Below are 17,961 nucleotides of genomic sequence, written 5' to 3' on the forward strand. Positions count from 1 at the left end.
TTGTAGAAGGAACCCTAAAACAGAGCACATGGTATTCACAGAAAACCTTTTTCAGTGTTTTTTTTCTAGTCCTTCAGTTTGTCATATCTGAGAAAGCATGGGCGACCAGATACAGATGGGCACAGGTTAAGAGAGCTATACCTGAGTAGATGGAGGAAACACAGATCACAAACATGACACAAAGAAAAAGCCAGCGACAATTCACATGAAACACTCTTCAAGCTCTAACTTTTGAGCGTTGCTCCAGCAATAATGGTTCTCACTAGGAATTCACAAATCTTGAGACTTTTAAAACGAAGCAATCAAATAGTCTGTGGTTCATCCAGAAAAACAAAGGGCTTCTATACATTACAAGATACAATGAGCTACTTTCCTAAGACCAGTATAAATCTCCATCATTTTTAAAAATTTGTCATCTTGGCTAAATTATATTGATAGGATTCTTGCATGTGTTAGTCATGGATTGATTACGACTGACTGTAGATGTGGCCCTTTTGACCAATCACATCCATATATTTATGGATTCTATGACAGGAATGGCTTCATGGACTTTCTTTTCCTCTTTACTGGGAAAAGAAAGAAGGGACATCGGGTCACTGGGACATCAAAAGAAGGAAATTGTTTGTATGCTGCTGAAGGAAAGATGGATAATTAGGAATTGCTCTTTGTTCAGAAGGTGCAGAGAATTATTGCATTACAGAGACGTGTCTTTTGGACATATTACAGTTTACAGAACAGGAAAGGGCAGATGGAAACGACACATGACGTGAACACAAAATTAAGGTGCAAATGAATGAAAAGATGAACGGGGGAAATGAAACAATGATGGAAGAAGCTGGATTTTTTAGCATTAGTTCACAGTTACTGTTACTTTTTTGCATATATCTGATAAGTACACAGCTTTCAGAACACTCTTTGTGAACGGAGAAGCTAAAAAAAGAAGAAAAAGCTACAACTGTTAATGTTTACCTTGTAAGTCTCTCAAGAGTGATAAGAAAGCAACAGTAGAAGACGTAACCCCTCCCCATCCTGCAAAAATAAACTTTCCCACCCTCGCCCTGCCCTATTACAGTACCTAACTTGGTCTGGTCTGACCAGTATCATCGTAGCATCTAGTCATGCATAATGTCCATCGACCTCTTCCTGCATTCAGAGGTGACCATTTTTTGTGTTGCATGCTTTTGTTAGTGCATATGTAAGTACCTCAACATATACATCCACGCACATGTGGTAATCTAGACAGTGCCATTAGGCTTGAGACTAAAACGTTATCAAATTAGCATCCTTATTGATTGTGACAGAAACCCATGCAGGTTTATCTACAACACAAACTTTACATATATACACTGTCACAACAAAAGAAACCAAAGGGGAAAAGTGACAGATGCACTCTGTACAAATGGATGCTGGGAAAAGGAGAGGATGAAATGAGGTGTGTAAATGTGTTCCTGGTTTTCATGAATCCCCCAGTGGACTGAAATATCCACGTTATTCATTACTGCACCACAGAGGGGTTGAGCATCAGGATAAACGGGAACAATAGAAAACCTTGCCTGACATAAAACACATAGAATAGCTACACACTTTGGACAAATCTGTACATCACTTTCTTGCCAACGGCAGCTTGAGCAGTTGTGCCTGAAAAACAGCCAGCAGGTGATAAATGAAGTTAGCTTAGCATAAATATTCAAAACTGGGATGCAGTTAACACCTCTAACAAACCTGAAAATTAACCTGAAAATAATAACAAGCTGTCATCATGTTCCCACACTATATTAGGTAATGAAACTGGGAGTTGTTATTTTCCTTTCCATCTAAGGTAAGCTCAGACTTTCTAGCCATAGCTCCAAACTTAGCAGCCAGACTGTAGACTGCTGTGGCAAGAAAGTAAACATACATTTAAACATAAACAAGATATTTGTTTAAAAAACAAACAAACAAACAAAAACATACATGAGCATTCAAAAATGATGTCTATAAGCAGTGCTCTCACCTTCTGTAACTCACAGTCTGAATGTAAAAAAGTATGAGGAAGGACATACCTCCCACTGTACACTTATTTTGGTGCAATTTTCTAAATACTCTCTGAATTTTAAAGCAAATTTGCATCATTTTGATTTTTCTTTGATGTGTAAACAAATGAAACATTCTATTCTACTTTCTGCTGGGAGAGAAAAAAGGAGAGAGCAAGAGTTGTGCACAGGGGAATCAAAAAGATACAACTTAACCAACGGACCGTCTTTTTCCAAATGCACTCAAATAAATTTTTCCACAAAAATCTTCATCAGGAATCAAGAAGAACATGTGAGGGGAGATATGTTCTTCCTTGCTGAATTTATTGGCTTTAGTACAGAGGTAGCTGCAGGTCTGGGCACGCATGCACATAAAAACACTGATGCGGACTTTGTCTAGATTGTGTTTTTCTCTGTCCGTCCTTTGTTTGCTGTCTTCTTCCTGTGTGGTTTTTGGCATCTGCTCTTCTTCTACCATGGGCTGTCACTCCAGTAGCCGTTCACTGTACCTCCCACTGAGCAGCCGCAGCCAAAAACAAAGAAGAGATGGAAGGACAGGAGAAGAAGGGTAGGATGGGGTTCAGGAGTAAAAGACAGGCAAAAACAGGGAAAGAACAAGAAGCGAAATGGGGAGAAAACAAAAAATATTGCCACTGGCCACATTAGAGTCAGTGATAGTAGTGATGGTGCAGCAGCAGTGATGGTGGTGGTCTGGTGAACATAAGCCTAAAGAAAACTGCTTCAAACTCTCAGGTGCAGCTGCAATGTCTGGAGCTTTTATAGATAAATCCATCCAGCTATTTTCCTAAGCATCAGGGGTGCTGCAGTCTTTTCCAGCTGTCACAGGGAGAGAGGCAGGGAATACCCTGGAAAGGTGGCTAGTCTATTGCAGGACATTTTTCCACGTACAGAGAAAGGAAAGAAACAGCTAGTTGGAAGATTTGCTGATTTCTTTCCTTTCTTCCAGTAAGTTCATGTCTTCACTGTAGTCAGGGTTAACCCCTACAAACTAAAAGTCACTGCTTCAATGTGTTTCTTTTTATCTACACATAAACATGAGAGCATGCATTTTGTGGTGATGCAGGGGGACAATCAGCTTACAGTCCTGTCAATTCATTGACCCCAGTCTGGTGGAAAAAACCCCAAAGAAGCTTTCTTTGTAGTTTTCTTTTTGAAAGTAGTTAACAAAGACAAAGAAACAAGAAAGTGATCATCTCTGATGGCTCAAGCAGATGTAATAAGATCATATGATATGATCAATGACATATTTATATCTATATATGTGTGTGTGTAAAGTTTCAGACCACAGGGAGCACTTATCCCTAGTCCTTGTCCCTGCTGCTTTGTACTTTTAGCTGTGTAAAACTTGACATTCTATAATGTTTGTCCTACATTTATTACGTATAATGAGTTTGTAACTAGCTTTACTGCACAATAGTGCTTGCATGGTTAAATCAGCATAATGTACAATTCTGTTATGGGAAAATACATTATATCTGTACATTATAACTCCTTACTGGTAGGGACAAATGAAAAACCACAGTACTTTGTCCACCATACTAACAGGTCCTTCTATATTAATTACCAGGAAGCAGGAGAAAGGGCACAAGGGCTCAGAAGCTGGTGTTGGAGTTGACATATATGGGAGCCTGTCTCTTTTCGGCTATATTAAATGGTTGATGATGTGTTAGCACATCACCTTCTACAGCAAACATGACTTTCAAATTGAAGTTGCAGAGGAGCTACATTAAGGGGCATTTAAATACAAAATACGTTTGCTTCTAAGTCACTTATAGGCTAGTGTATATTCTTATTCTGGAGTAAAAACACACATGCTGCTGTAATATGTTGGTGTCTGTGTGTCACTGTATGCATTCTTAGGCTTCATATTAGAAGATTTCTAACTCCTCTTAGGTGCCAAGGTTAAAGTGTTGATGTACAAGTGCAGTTGAAGTACAGGCAAGGCGTAGCGCAGGAAAACTAGAGGTAAACTAACTCTTCTATTATTCTACTGTAAACTAAACTCTATTCATGTTAGTAAGGCAAATTTGCCACATTTATTTCAGTAAGGTTCAGCTAATCTTTCTTGAAATTATTAAATGGGGCCTCTAGGGGCTCCATGAACTTGCATTTATTGTTGTTTCAGATCAAGAACAAAACACAAGGCATGAATGCAGAATGACAGAGCGGCCTGGAAAAACTGTAATTCCTGTGTGTAGGCTTTTTTTTCAAGCAAAAACAAATAATCAGACAAAAAAATCTTTCTAAATGTTACTGTTGCTGCTGTTGTTGTTAAATCTGGTGGCTATCTGTGGGCTATGCTACAAGATTGAAGGGATGGGTGAATGACATCGCCTGAGGCCGGGCGGCTCAAAGGGTTCAAAGGTGGAATTGGTGATGGGAGTGAGGCGCAGCGGGACGCCTGTCATTCCAGAGATGTTATTGAGGCTACGTGACTTCTCATAACCTGTGGCTACATGAGAATGGCATGCACAGGTAAAAGGTTATGAAGGGTCAGTCATAATAAGATATGAAAACATGAGCATTTTTATGATGAGGCAGATAGATGGAATGGTAGAAAATATTGCCAAGATTTATATTAATAAATGTTATGAGAGCATTGCACATCATATATAGAACATATCAACCATTTTTTACAGTGACAAGAATTTATAAATGAAACAAATAATAGTATAAAAGGAAAACATCAGAAAATAGGGAACATTTTATAGGCCAAAGGAGGATTTTTGGGAAAACAAAAAAACAGACAGATGAATGGAGAGACAAACAGATGGACAGACAGACACAGACAGACACAGACAAGACAAAACAGGAATATGTGTTACAAAAATTAACTGTCATTGGCCAAAATATCTATACCTACAGAGGGAATCAGTCCAGTGGAAGTAGACAAGGCTCTTTGATGCAAACACAGCATTTGTATATGTGCGCATGCTTTGCAGTACACAGGTGGTAACACATTGTATTCAGGAACAAAAATCACTGCAAGGCTTAGCTGTTTGATGATTTTGGGAAATTCGGAGCAGCTCATTTAGGTAAATCATCTGAAGCTGACCACAATCAATATATATATATAGTCCACCACTGTGTTTAAAAACATCTGGATCTCAGTTTCCAGGGGTTTTAGCCAGTCTACTGGCGATAAACTGCTGTTAACAGTGAATCCGTCAGTTAGAGAGAAAGACAGACAGAGGGCAAAATCCTTTGTGAGTTCAGGTTCAAAGTATACTGCTAGTTTTAAGCTGATCTCATCTATGTTGTTTGATGGTTTCTTTTTCAAGTGTGTCTAAACCTTTCTAGCTGAAGTTAATTTTGAATAAATAAAAAAAACATCACAAGCAGTCTGGCAAGTGTGTTGGGTGATGACATGAGATCACATTGGTATGAGTTAGCAGTAATGTCTCTGGCCATGAAAATGAGGTTACAGAACTAGATGTTTGCTTTTATGTCTGTAGTGAAGTTTCAGATCAAGGTTGGAGTGATCAGCACAAAATTCTCTGGAGCAATCTAAAACAGAAGCTGTGTTGAAAGGAGTTCAGAGGTGTATAAGGAGTAGGCGCACTTCATTTGAATTAATTTAATATTTATGTGGAGAGACATTGAATTTTCACCTCTGTGAATCACCGCCTTACCATGGTGGAGGGTTTTGTGTGATCCCACCTGAGCACATCCTGAAGAAGCTACTTGGCCATGCCCTCTGGTAGGCTGACCACCCAAAGGAGACGCCATAGGGATCGGGTGCATTGTGTCAGGTGGCTAGCTATCGAGGCTGGTTATCAAGGCTGGGACTTCTTCGAGTCTGAGCTAGTGTGTGAGGTATAATGACTAGGTATAGTTGGGCTCAACTCAACGCACAGCTCAGGTTCTGAAAACAGTCTCCTGGAGAGTGGCTGGACTTTGTTCCAGTCTGGAGTTGCCATCGGTGAGAAGCTGTGGAGTTGCTGTACCGGGTGACTTCAGTGCTCACATTGGCAATGACAGCGAGACCTGGAGGGACATGACTAGGAGGAATGGCCTCCTAGTCAGGTTTCAGGTGCCTTCACCCGAAACCTGTGCTGATAATGACCCACACCCTTTTTCACACATTGGCTCATGTGACAAGACACATGATCAATAGTGGGTCAATTACCTTCTTAAGGGATAACTTCCACCAGGGCTTAAATACCTTGTTCTCTCCACCATTTTTCTTAGAACAGAAGAAGCTTCTCAGATGAGAGGTGAAACGTCTTCAAGAAACTTAAAGAAGTCCAGACGCTTTTCTTTTCAAGCTCCTTAGACTACCATGACTTGGATGATTGAGAACTTACACAGACATATGTACAAATAACAGTTTTTAATGAACACCATGTTTGAAAATAAGGATGTCTATAAGGGCACGTGGGACCAGAAACCCTAGGGCGCAGGTCAATGATCTCTTTGTAATCTTATCATTGCGTCTGCATTTTGGACACATTAGTTGAAGAGAGGAGCTGATCTGTCAACTTGATCCAACTCTGGTATTGAGTTGGATCAAGTTGTGGGAAAAGATGCTGGAAAGACCCAGAACCCCTAAATGTATTGCAAGCTTTTGCTAGGTGTTCCCAGCTTTAACTCGCACTTCCAGCAGAACTTCAACAGCATTCTGAGGGAGGTTGGGGACATTGAGTCTGCACCTCCATTGCTGAGGCTGCCGGAAGGAGCTGCAGCTGCAAAGTGCCTGTCATGGTGGTAAGCCCGGAAACAGATGGTGGACACAGGAGGTGAAGGACACAATCAAGCTGAAGAAGGAGTCCTATTTAACTTGGTTAGCTTCTGGAACTTCAGAAGCAGCTGATGGGTACCGACAGACCAAGCAGAATGTGGCCTGTGAGGTAGCTGACGCCAAAATTAGGGTATGGGAGGAGTTTGGTGAGTTTGGTGAGGCCATGAAACTGCCTCAAAGGGATTCTGGCAAACCGTCAGATGACTCAGGAGGGGAAAGCAGTGTGCTATTCTTGTGGTTTTTAGTGTGGGTGGGATGTTGCTGACTTCACCTGAGGACATAGTTGGACTGTGGAAGAATACGCCGAGGACCTCCTTAGTCCTACTGACACATCTTCCGTAGAGGAAGCAGAGCCTAGACACGAGGTGGATGATTCATCCATCACAGGTAGCAAGGTCTCTGAGGCAGTTAAACACCAACTTCCTAAAGGTTCTGGATGTTGTAGGGCTGTCCCAGTTGACACACCTCTACAACGTTGTGTGGAGATCTGTGGTGCTGCCTCTGGACTAGCAGGTCGGGGCGGGGGTCCCATGTTTAAGAAGGGGTACAAGAGGATGTGCTCCAATACAGGGGGACCACACTCCTTAGCCTCTCTGGAAAGATCTATGCAAGGGTACTGGAGAGGAGAGTTTGGCCGTTAGTCGAATGTCAGATACAGGAGGAAAAAGGTGATTTTAATTGTGTAAGTGGAACACTACACAGAGATTACATCTCTTGGCTGGCCTGGGAATGCAATGTTCCACTGGACAATCTTAACAAGCTGGATGGGGAGTGGGAGGTCTAGGCATCCTGGGTTAGGCAACCAGGCCCAAGATAAGCAGAAAAAAATGGATGGATGCATGAATAATGACATTTTGCATATTCTATAGTTCACAATGTTCACTATTATTATTAGTAGTAGTATTGTGAGTTAACGTGTCAATATTTGCAGATGAACTCTAAATATTCCTGACACTGCAAGTAATCAATACACAAGTGGTAGGTAATTTTTTAATACGAATTTTTTTCCTTCTTTTTTTTGCTTTTACAAAGTAAATAAACATTATTTCTTTCAGTCCTGTACAATGTTGTTTTGTTTTCTAAACAATCTCCTCTGTGATATGTATTGAGAGTGACATTTAAGTATTAAGAGATACCTGTGATCTCAGGACACACTATGCAAAGGCAGCACTATTTCTAAATTTCTACAGACTCACCACAGGCTCACCGTAGGCTTTGTGTTGGGTCACACAATTCACCTACTTATAACGTAATTGATTATAGTCTGATGTAATCCCACCATACCAATTTTTTAACCCAGCTGGCTGTGTGCGTATAGTCAAAACCATTCTTAATCAACACAGTGGCTTTTCCTCTACTTAAATAAAAGAACAGCGCCACCAAGGAATGAGACAGAGCAATAGTGAAAGAGTATATGGAAGAAGGCTGCAACCCATAAAGGCAATGCTTATAGCAATCACAGCGACCTCCCTGAACAGGCTCCAGTAACCATCATTCACACCTACTGGCTAAAGAAGCTGAGTGCACTCCATGATGAACACATGGTAGAACAAATGAATCAGCTGCTAGTAGATGAGACACCCAGAATGGATAACTGAAGACCGGACAGTCCTGATCCCCAAGGATCCCCAGAAGGGACTGGTCCCATCCAACTACAAGCCAATAATCTGCCTCAGCACCACATGGAAGCGCCTGTCAGGCATCATAGCGACTAAGATGAACAGGCGCATGGCTCAATACATGAGCGGGCCACAGAAAGGAATAGGTATACCAGAAGGGCAAAACACAAGCTGCTGGTAGACAGAACAGTTGCTTGAGACTGTAAGACCAGAATGACCAAGCTATGGCTCAATGCCCCATACCTGAATCCTGGAATGCCTAGAACTATACAAGATCAAGATCCCAAAAGAGTTCATCGGGAGCTCAAAGGGGATGTGGCATACACCACTGGAGACCAACTTCATGCCAGTTGTACAAGTTGAACTGAAGAAGTGTAGTCGGAGGGATTGTTGGAGGGAAGGCAGTCAAAACTGACTGGATTGCACTACCAGAAGGCAACACTGAAGACACTGAGGACAGTGCAGAGGGTCAGACAAGTCCTGAAGAGTCAGCTGAACGGGAAGAACAAGATCTGGGCTATCAACACCTACGCCCTACCGGTGATCAGGCACCTTGCTGGGATTATAAGCTGGCCAAAGGAGGAGATAGAAGCAACTGACATCAAGACAAGGAAGCTTCTTACCATTCACCCACCGAGTCCAGCACCCTGAAGCTGTACGCTAAGTGAAAGGAAGGACGCCGGGGACTGGTGAGTGTCAGCACCACAGTCCAGGAGGAGAAAACAAGCATCCTGATGAGTACATCAGAAAGATGGCCACAACTGACCATGTGCTTAGTGAATACCTCAGGCAGCAGCAACCCAAGAAAGAAGAGGGGGAGGATGAGGAGCGACCATGGAAGGACAGGCCCCTGCACAGTATGCACCACTGGCAGATAGAGGAAAGGGCTGACATCCTGAAGTCCTACCAGTGGCTGGACAAATCTGGACTGAAGGACAGTCCAGAGGCACTAATCATGACAGCACAGGAACATGCTCTGAGTACAACATCCATAGAGGCTGGGGTCTATCACACCACGAAAGACCCCAGTTGCAGGCCGTGTAAGATGTCACTGAAACAATCCAGCACATAACAGCAGGGTGCATACATGGACACCATAACCAAGTGGCCGGCATAGTCTAGAGAAAAGTTTTCTGATCGGATGAACTACCTCCAGGTCTTTTAACTGCTCTTAAAATCACCAGATAAATGATTAAAATATGGAAATCATTGGGTTTTTCAACAAAACAGTCTTCAATCTTATTGAAAATTTGAAGACACACTTAAAAGCTGGGTCCATGCACCCAATTATTGTCTTTTAAGTTATCATTAAAGGGCCAAATGTACCATGACATTCATGCCCATGATGAGTCTATTTGACTTCTGACCAGGTTTTCTGTGAGACATCATATCAACTCCTACAACAAATGTAGTGGGGAAATAATTATTTGAGTCTCCAAATTTGTTAGTTTGCTCACTTACAAAGAAATGCACAGCCCCAGGTTTTTGTGGTAGTTTCATTTTAATGAAGGGAGACAGAAAATCAACTAAAAATCAGTCAGCCAGTTAGTCAATCAATAATCAGTCAGTCGGTAGTCCTGATCTCAACTTGTTATGTGTACTAGGACATCCATCCAGAGCATAGCTGGACTGGCCATCGGGCATACCGGGCATTTGCCCGGTGGGCTGCTGGCGATTTTTTGTTTTTATGGGCCGATGGATTTTTTTTTTTTTTTTTTTTTTAGGAAGGGTATATATAATGAAAGGTGTTGGATTGGCCAATTGGTCATGATCGACTCTGGGCTGGACCAATTACAGCTGAGGAGGCCGGATGCACCCTCCCCCTTGTTTAGCAATCACGTGATTTTCGCGCATTGCATGCCGGGAACTCGTGGCAAAACAATCCAAGTACCGCATCAAATGCAAGCATTTGCAGCACCGCAAAACGTTCATTCTCTGGTTCCAATGCCTTGTTTTTTCTTTGGTGCACAAAAAAGGAATGTACAAAACAAAAGGAGAACAATGCCGGTCCGTACAAAGACAGACTCGACAAAAAGACAAAGAAAAGATACGAGGAAAAAATCAAAGGAGTGAAAGGGTCAGACCCTCACGAGCACACAGAGGGACAAAAGACGTTAGCGTGCTGCCCAACTTTCACCACGCTCATATTTATAATCATACGGTTCTTGGAGTGAGTGCATACACTCATGAAGTTTAGTAACTTCAGGTCACTGCAACAAGCCCAGGTACAGTTTACCGACGGATGGGTGCAGGACCTTGAAATGCACCGTGTAGAACGAAAGACCATCGTACGAACAAAGGTAAGTTTACCAGTCTCACAAATCGTCTTCATAAATACACATTCCTTAACCGTTTATTAATAGGACCTTTGAGCTCAACGGTAATTAATTAGTAGTGGAAATAATTTCTGGTAGCATCACAGAAATGTAGCAGTGACAATAATACTGTATGCTGTAATCGCACTGGGCAATTAGTGATACAAACCTGTTTTATCCTGTGAATAAAAGTATATGTTTTTGTCAATGTACCATAATAACAGAAGCGAAACACAATATTGTGTCAGGACAATTCACTATTTATGCACAATAAATAAAGGAGCATAGCGCCACAATTTCTGTTCAGCGCCAGACTTGCTTGTAACCTATATCACCAATTATGTTAAGAAAAATGACGTATTAACTACTACAAAACTCTGACCTTTGTGGGAATGCTTGGAGCAGACTAACCTGTGAGCTGGAGTGTTCTGAAATGTTATATTTGGTATATCCAGACCATCCGTCGGCTCTTACTTCGGAAACATGGCTTAAAAAATTTCTCTTCAACGACGTAATCCAATAAAAAAAAAAACAATGTCTTTACCCGTCGGCTTCCCGTGGCTGTCATGCGACCGGCTATTGCAGTTAATAATACAACAGCTTCTTGCCATTTTTTGGGTTTCTTTTTATCGCTGTGTAACTGAGTTCAATTGAAAGCCTGCGTGCGCTAGTACCTCTTGCCACAAGTTCCCCAAATCCTTTGCGGTTTTACCCCTGAATGACGTCACATTTTCAATCTTTATCCTGGTGGGCCGGTCTCTAGTCAAAATGCCCGGGCCGATTTTTTGTCCCAGTCCAGCCTTGATCCAGAGAATGAATTCCTTCCATTCCAGTTTCTCCACGCTATGTGCAAGGCCAAAGACCTATCAAAGGACGTCAGCGACAACATGTATGTGGGACATGCACAAGGCTGAGATGGCTTACAAGACCATCAGCAAGAAGCTTAGTGCAATGATGACAACTGTTAGTGCATTCAGAAATTCAGAAGTGGATAAAATATAAAGTGAATCGATCACCCTTAGTCTCAAGCTCCATGGAAAATCTTGCTTCAGGGGGTTAGGATGATCATAAGAAAGGTGGAGGTTTCATGTTAATGAACCAGCTTCCAGTTTGGATTCAGGAGACAGACACTATCTCTACTTTCAAGATTAGGCTTCAAACTTTCCTTTTTGCTAAAGCATATAGTTAGGGCTGGACCAGGTGACCCTGAATCCTCCCTTAGTTATGCTGCAATAGACGTAGGCTGCCGGGGGATTCCCATGATGCATTGAGTTTTTCCTTTCCAGTCACCTTTCTCACTCACTATGTATTAACAGACCTCTCTGCATTGAATCATATCTGTTATTAACCTCTGTCTCTCTTCCACAGCATGTCTTTATCCTGTCTTCCTTCTCTCACCCCAACCAATCGCAGCAGATGGCCCCGCCCCTCCCTGAGCCTGGTTCTGCCGGAGGTTTCTTCCTGTTAAAAGGGAGTTTTTCCTTCCCACTGTTGCCAAAGTGCTGCTCATAGGGGGTCATATGATTGTTGGGTTTTTCTCTGTATCTATGAAGCGCCTTGAGGCGACTTTTGTTGTGATTTGGCGCTATATAAATAAAATTGAATTGAATTGAATTGAATCTGAAGGCAACTGGGACCACAGTCACCATGAACACCACTAGTAACACACTAAGCTCTGATGAACTGAAATCTTGCTGCCAGAACACTGAAAATAGGTTTGGATTGGCCTTGTAGAATGACAATGACCCAAGACATACTTCGAAGATGAAGAAAAAAGTAAAGGACTAGAGAAGAAGCATATTCAGGTCATTAAGTGGCCTAGTCAGTCTCTAGAACTCAATTCTAGAGAGATGGCTGACACTTCAGGTTTAAGTGGCAGTCAAGAAATCTAAAGGATATAGAGAGTTGCTTTCAAACTAAAAGAAATGCCTTACCACTGCCAACGAAGGTACTAAATCATCAAGTACATAGTTATGTTTTGCTTGGGGATTAAATATCTATTTCACTTAGTGGTATGCAAATTAATTTCTAACTTTTATATAATGAGTTTTGTGCTGGATTTTTGGTTGACATTCTGTCCATTAAAATGAGACTATTCATGTCTAAGTGACCAAAATTCAATATTCAACAAGAGATCAAATAATTATTTCACCTCCCTCTAAAACAGCAGCACTGCTCCTCTCATACACAAAGGAGCAACAGAGAACTGAATAACTGGAATCAATAACCTAAAGCGACCTGTAATTGCCTCAAGGCGACTCTTGTTGTGATTTGGTGCTATATAATTGATTTAAATGGCTTTCTGATAAAGATAGCTATCATAAGATTGTTCTTTTTTGTCTTCTGTTTTACAAATGATTCTGATCATGAGCAGCAGTGTGTATGACCAAAATCTGACCTACAGGGAGTGCAGAATTATTAGGCAAATGAGTATTTTGTCCACATCATCCTCTTCATGCATGTTGTCTTACTCCAAGCTGTATAGGCTCGAAAGCCTACTACCAATTAAGCATATTAGGTGATGTGCATCTCTGTAATGAGAAGGGGTGTGGTCTAATGACATCAACACCCTATATCAGGTGTGCATAATTATTAGGCAACGTCCTTTCCTTTGGCAAAATGGGTCAAAAGAAGGACTTGACAGGCTCAGAAAAGTCAAAAATAGTGAGATATCTTGCAGAGGGATGCAGCAGTCTCAAAATTGCAAAGCTTCTGAAGCGTGATCATCGAACAATCAAGCGTTTCATTCAAAATAGTCAACAGGGTCGCAAGAAGCGTGTGGAAGAACCAAGGCGCAAAATAACTGCCCATGAACTGAGAAAAGTCAAGCGTGCAGCTGCCAAGATGCCACTTGCCACCAGTTTGGCCATATTTCAGAGCTGCAACATCACTGGAGTGCCCAAAAGCACAAGGTGTGCAATACTCAGAGACATGGCCAAGGTAAGAAAGGCTGAAAGACGACCACCACTGAACAAGACACACAAGCTGAAACGTCAAGACTGGGCCAAGAAATATCTCAAGACTGGTTTTTCTAAGGTTTTATGGACTGATGAAATGAGAGTGAGTCTTGATGGGCCAGATGGATGGGCCCGTGGCTGGATTGGTAAAGGGCAGAGAGCTCCAGTCCCACTCAGACGCCAGCAAGGTGGAGGTGGAGTACTGGTTTGGGCTGGTATCATCAAAGATGAGCTTGTGGGGCCTTTTCGGGTTGAGGATGGAGTCAAGCTCAACTCCCAGTCCTACTGCCAGTTTCTGGAAGACACCTTCTTCAAGCAGTGGTACAGGAAGAAGTCTGCATCCTTCAAGAAAAACATGATTTTCATGCAGGACAATGCTCCATCACACGCGTCCAAGTACTCCACAGCGTGGCTGCAAGAAAGGGTATAAAAGAAGAAAAACTAATGACATGGCCTCCTTGTTCACCTGATCTGAACCCCATTGAGAACCTGTGGTCCATCATCAAATGTGAGATTTACAAGGAGGGAAAACAGTACACCTCTCTGAACAGTGTCTGGGAGGCTGTGGTTGCTGCTGCACGCAATGTTGATGGTGAACAGATCAAAACACTGACAGAATCCATGGATGGCAGGCTTTTGAGTGTCCTTGCAAAGAAAGGTGGCTATATTGGTCGCTGATTTGTTTTTGTTTTGTTTTTGAATGTTAGAAATGTATATTTGTGAATGTGGAGATGTTACATTGGTTTCACTGGTAAAAATAAATGATTGAAATGGGTATATATTTGTTTTTTGTTAAGTTGCCTAATAATTCTGCACAGTAATAGTCACCTGCACACACAGATATCCCCCTAAAATAGCTAAAACTAAGAACAAACTAAAAACTACTTCCAAAAACATTCAGCTTTGATATTAATGAGTTTTTTGGGTTCATTGAGAACATGGTTGTTGTTCAATAATAAAATTATTCCTCAAAAATACAACTTGCCTAATAATTCTGCGCTCCCTCTATTAATAGAAGAAGAAAGGCAAAATCTATTGTTCTGTATTGCTTATGTGAGTAGTTTTTAAGACAAAGAATTTTAAGACAATCAAAATTCAGTGCCAGCTTCTACCATAGCACTCATATAGCACAGGCTAGCTGAAAGATGCTGAGCCTCCATAATGAGAGTCTAACTGCAGTTTGCACTGCAGATCTTCCACTATTTGTCGTTGTGGTGTTTTTCAAAGCCTTTGAAGCTAGCCCATCTTGTTTTATAATATATAATATAGTGCCGGTTATCAAATGACCTTAATTTTTTTACCTGCAAGCAAGCAATTTATTTATATAGCACTTTCAGATCAGCCACCAGCTGAACACAAAGTGCTGTACACTTGACATGCCAAAAATGATACATTGAGCATGTTAAGAAAAAGAGAAAAATAGTAATAATAATATAAGATAAGTAAAATATATATATATATATATAAAAAAGAAAAATCACTGAGTAATCACACCTTGCTGTCTTTTATAATAAGAGATGTCATTGGCAATGTAATTTAGCAATGGCATCAGAAAATGTGCTTGGTGTTCCTATTGCTAAATATGTGAAAATATGTGGAAAGTAATTAAAAATGTCTCTGGCATGATAAAGTAGAACAATGTAATGCAATCATCTGTAACATTCACAGTGAAATGTCCACAGTGCAGGAGAGCCAGCCTGTGAGGCACCTGGAAATTCTTCAAGCACAACATGTCATGTGTCATAAAAGCACATAATTCCACTCCCAAAAGTGGGAAGATAAGATGTCAAAAGATAGTCAAAACAAAAATCTTGACTGAAACTTGACTCGACTTTTAGTGTACAAAAAAGCCTCTTGAAAACAAACTGTGAAAGGGGGAGAAAATGTAGATAGCAAACAACCAAGGAGGAAAGTCGCTCAGCCGACAGTGACACAAATGTTGGCCAAGACAACTGCATGTATGATAAAAGTCCAGAAGAATCAAGTGGTCAAATTGCTGGTAGAGTGTAATCTAAAATATATCAATTTACTGATTACTTTTTGAGGTTTCAGAAGATGAACTTGAGGCAAGATTCTTGAAGAGAGCCTAGCTGGAGTAACCAATGAATGAAGAAATCTCTCAGAGAGAGATGTTGTGAAAGTTTCCAATACCAACCACAGCTGGTGGAATAGCCAGATGGGAAAACCAGCTCATCTTTCTGTTCTCTCTTGAAAACCATGAAAATCAGCTTGTTGACAGCATAATTTTCATTTCCATGGGGACACAACAATCTAGTGTTTATATAATTATTGTTTAAAATAAAAAGACTTAATCATCAATTAAAAACTGGCTACCCCATTCTCCCCAACATGTGGAGCGCACGGACAGACGTGGCTTCTAATTGATAAGCATTTTATGTATGTATGTATATTGTATGTAACTCCAATATATATTTATAAGCATATAAAAAACATCTCCCTTTGCAGGCATTCACCTTATTGCAACTTAAGCCTGCATGTCTATTTACTCTTATTGGAGGCAAAGATAAGATAAGATAAGATAAGATAACCTTTATTAGTCCCACACGTGGGAAATTTGTTTTGAAATCGTGATAGTTGCATGGATATTGCTTTGCCGTGACATTGGGTTGTTTATACAGACACGATGGAATTACTGGTTTTATTAACTTCAGTGTTAACCCTGGGTTTTCAGTATTAAAGGCAGTTCTCTGTGATAACTGGTGCAAAATCATTTCTGAGCTGATATCCATGCTTGTGTGACGTGTTAGCCTGACTATGTACAGCGAAGCATATTGGAAGGCTATCCTGGGTATGGATAATAATAATAATAATATAATAATAAAAACTATGGTTATTCTGCTATATGTCTGGCCCACCAAGCAGTATTATTAGTATTATTTCTCTTTAAATACTAAGCAAGCAAATAAACATGGGCTTACATTAGCAATGTTAGCAGTGCTGTCATGGTGACTTGCTGTACATACCTCAATTCAATCAGACTTTAGAAACACAACGGAGGGGGAGAGACTGAGGAGGATAGCCTGAGAATGGGATGATACACCAGTGTTAGAATGAGATGACAAGATATAAAGGAGGGGGGGAGGGAAGCGGAAAGAGGGGAGGTACTTGGGATGGCAAGAAAAGGAGGAAGGGGTGATTGAGTGCAGTGAAAGGAATGGAACAAGCTAAATACGTTTTCATAGCCATCTTATTATTAGATTACTTTTCATGTTTACTTACACCTGAAAAAACAGTTTTGGTCTCAAAACTTAGTTTCTCGTTTTGGTTACAACTGTACAAGGATTTAGTGTTTTATACACTCACATTATATTAAATTTTAAAATGATCCATTATGACACTTTGAAGTGGGTGTAATAATGGGAACTGTTGGTCGCTGTAAGTGCTCTGTGTTAACTAAACGGCAAACCCTAAAAGGAAAATGAATATATTCGGATTTTTAGGATCGTCCCTAGCTTTACTTTACCTAACCAGTTTCACATTTTACAACTGACAGATTACTCTGAACTGGTAATTAAACATGCATCTCACTTACATTTTGAAGGCAACTCTGCCACTTGAGTACAACACATCCTACAATACATTCTACTATTTCCCCTGTAAGAGTGAAAAAATCAAATTACTTCCAAGCTTTAATCTATTTTTTAAGAGTCATGTGGATGTTAAAGAGTTTATTTTTTGAGCCCTGTTACATATTCCTGGTCTGTAATGTGCATACTAATATTAGACGTTCACCTAAAAGTTCCCAGTCAGTAGATAAACCAGTTTGACAGTGTGTCTGTTTTTGCTTACTGAGCTAGCCATTGTGTTTTCAAACTGACAGCCATCCCATGAGACTCCTAAAAATATATATACAACATACATACATGTTTTATTTTCAACTGTGAGGATAGCAGAGTCTTATCTATGATTGTTGAACTGGATTAATGAGGCTCGAATAAGGCAAAGAACAGAGCATGAACATGAAAATGAGGGGAAAAGCATGTGATGGTGGAAAGGGGGCGGAAGGTTTGAGGAACAGGAAAAGGAAAGACTTTGGGGTTGAGGAAGAGTACACATTGGGAAACAACCAAGTAAAATATATAAGTGCCCCCCCCAAAAAAAAAAAAAAAAAAATCAAACAAATAAACCAAAACAAACAAACATGTCAACATGTATTTCATTGTATAAAAAAGGTTCCAAATGAAAAAATAAATATTGATTAACATACATGTTTGAAGAGCACGAGCACATGTGGATGTGTGATTCTTAGGAAACTATATTTGTATTAAATACAAA

The 17,961-nt window shown here is 40.7% G+C and overlaps 1 protein-coding gene across 6 annotated transcripts in view; it reads right to left on the reverse strand.

Annotated features, from left to right (window-relative positions):
* LOC113021485 (potassium voltage-gated channel subfamily C member 1-like) overlaps positions 1-17,961 on the reverse strand; it is a 90,002-nt gene that overhangs the window by 11,716 nt on the left and 60,325 nt on the right. For 4 of the 6 annotated variants that reach the window (XM_026166234.1, XM_026166232.1, XM_026166236.1 and 1 more), the window contains one exon: positions 868-2,527. The exons of 1 other annotated variant lie outside the window; for it this stretch is intronic. In XM_026166234.1, coding sequence (XP_026022019.1) covers positions 2,497-2,527 — 31 coding nt within the window. In that variant the 3' untranslated portion in view covers positions 868-2,496. Of the gene's footprint in view, positions 1-867; positions 4,486-17,961 lie in introns of those variants that run through there. One more of the 6 variants, XM_026166233.1, reaches the window with a different exon arrangement.

This window comes from Astatotilapia calliptera, chromosome 4 (assembly GCF_900246225.1).
Source record: "Astatotilapia calliptera chromosome 4, fAstCal1.2, whole genome shotgun sequence".
NCBI lineage: Eukaryota > Metazoa > Chordata > Actinopteri > Cichliformes > Cichlidae > Astatotilapia > Astatotilapia calliptera.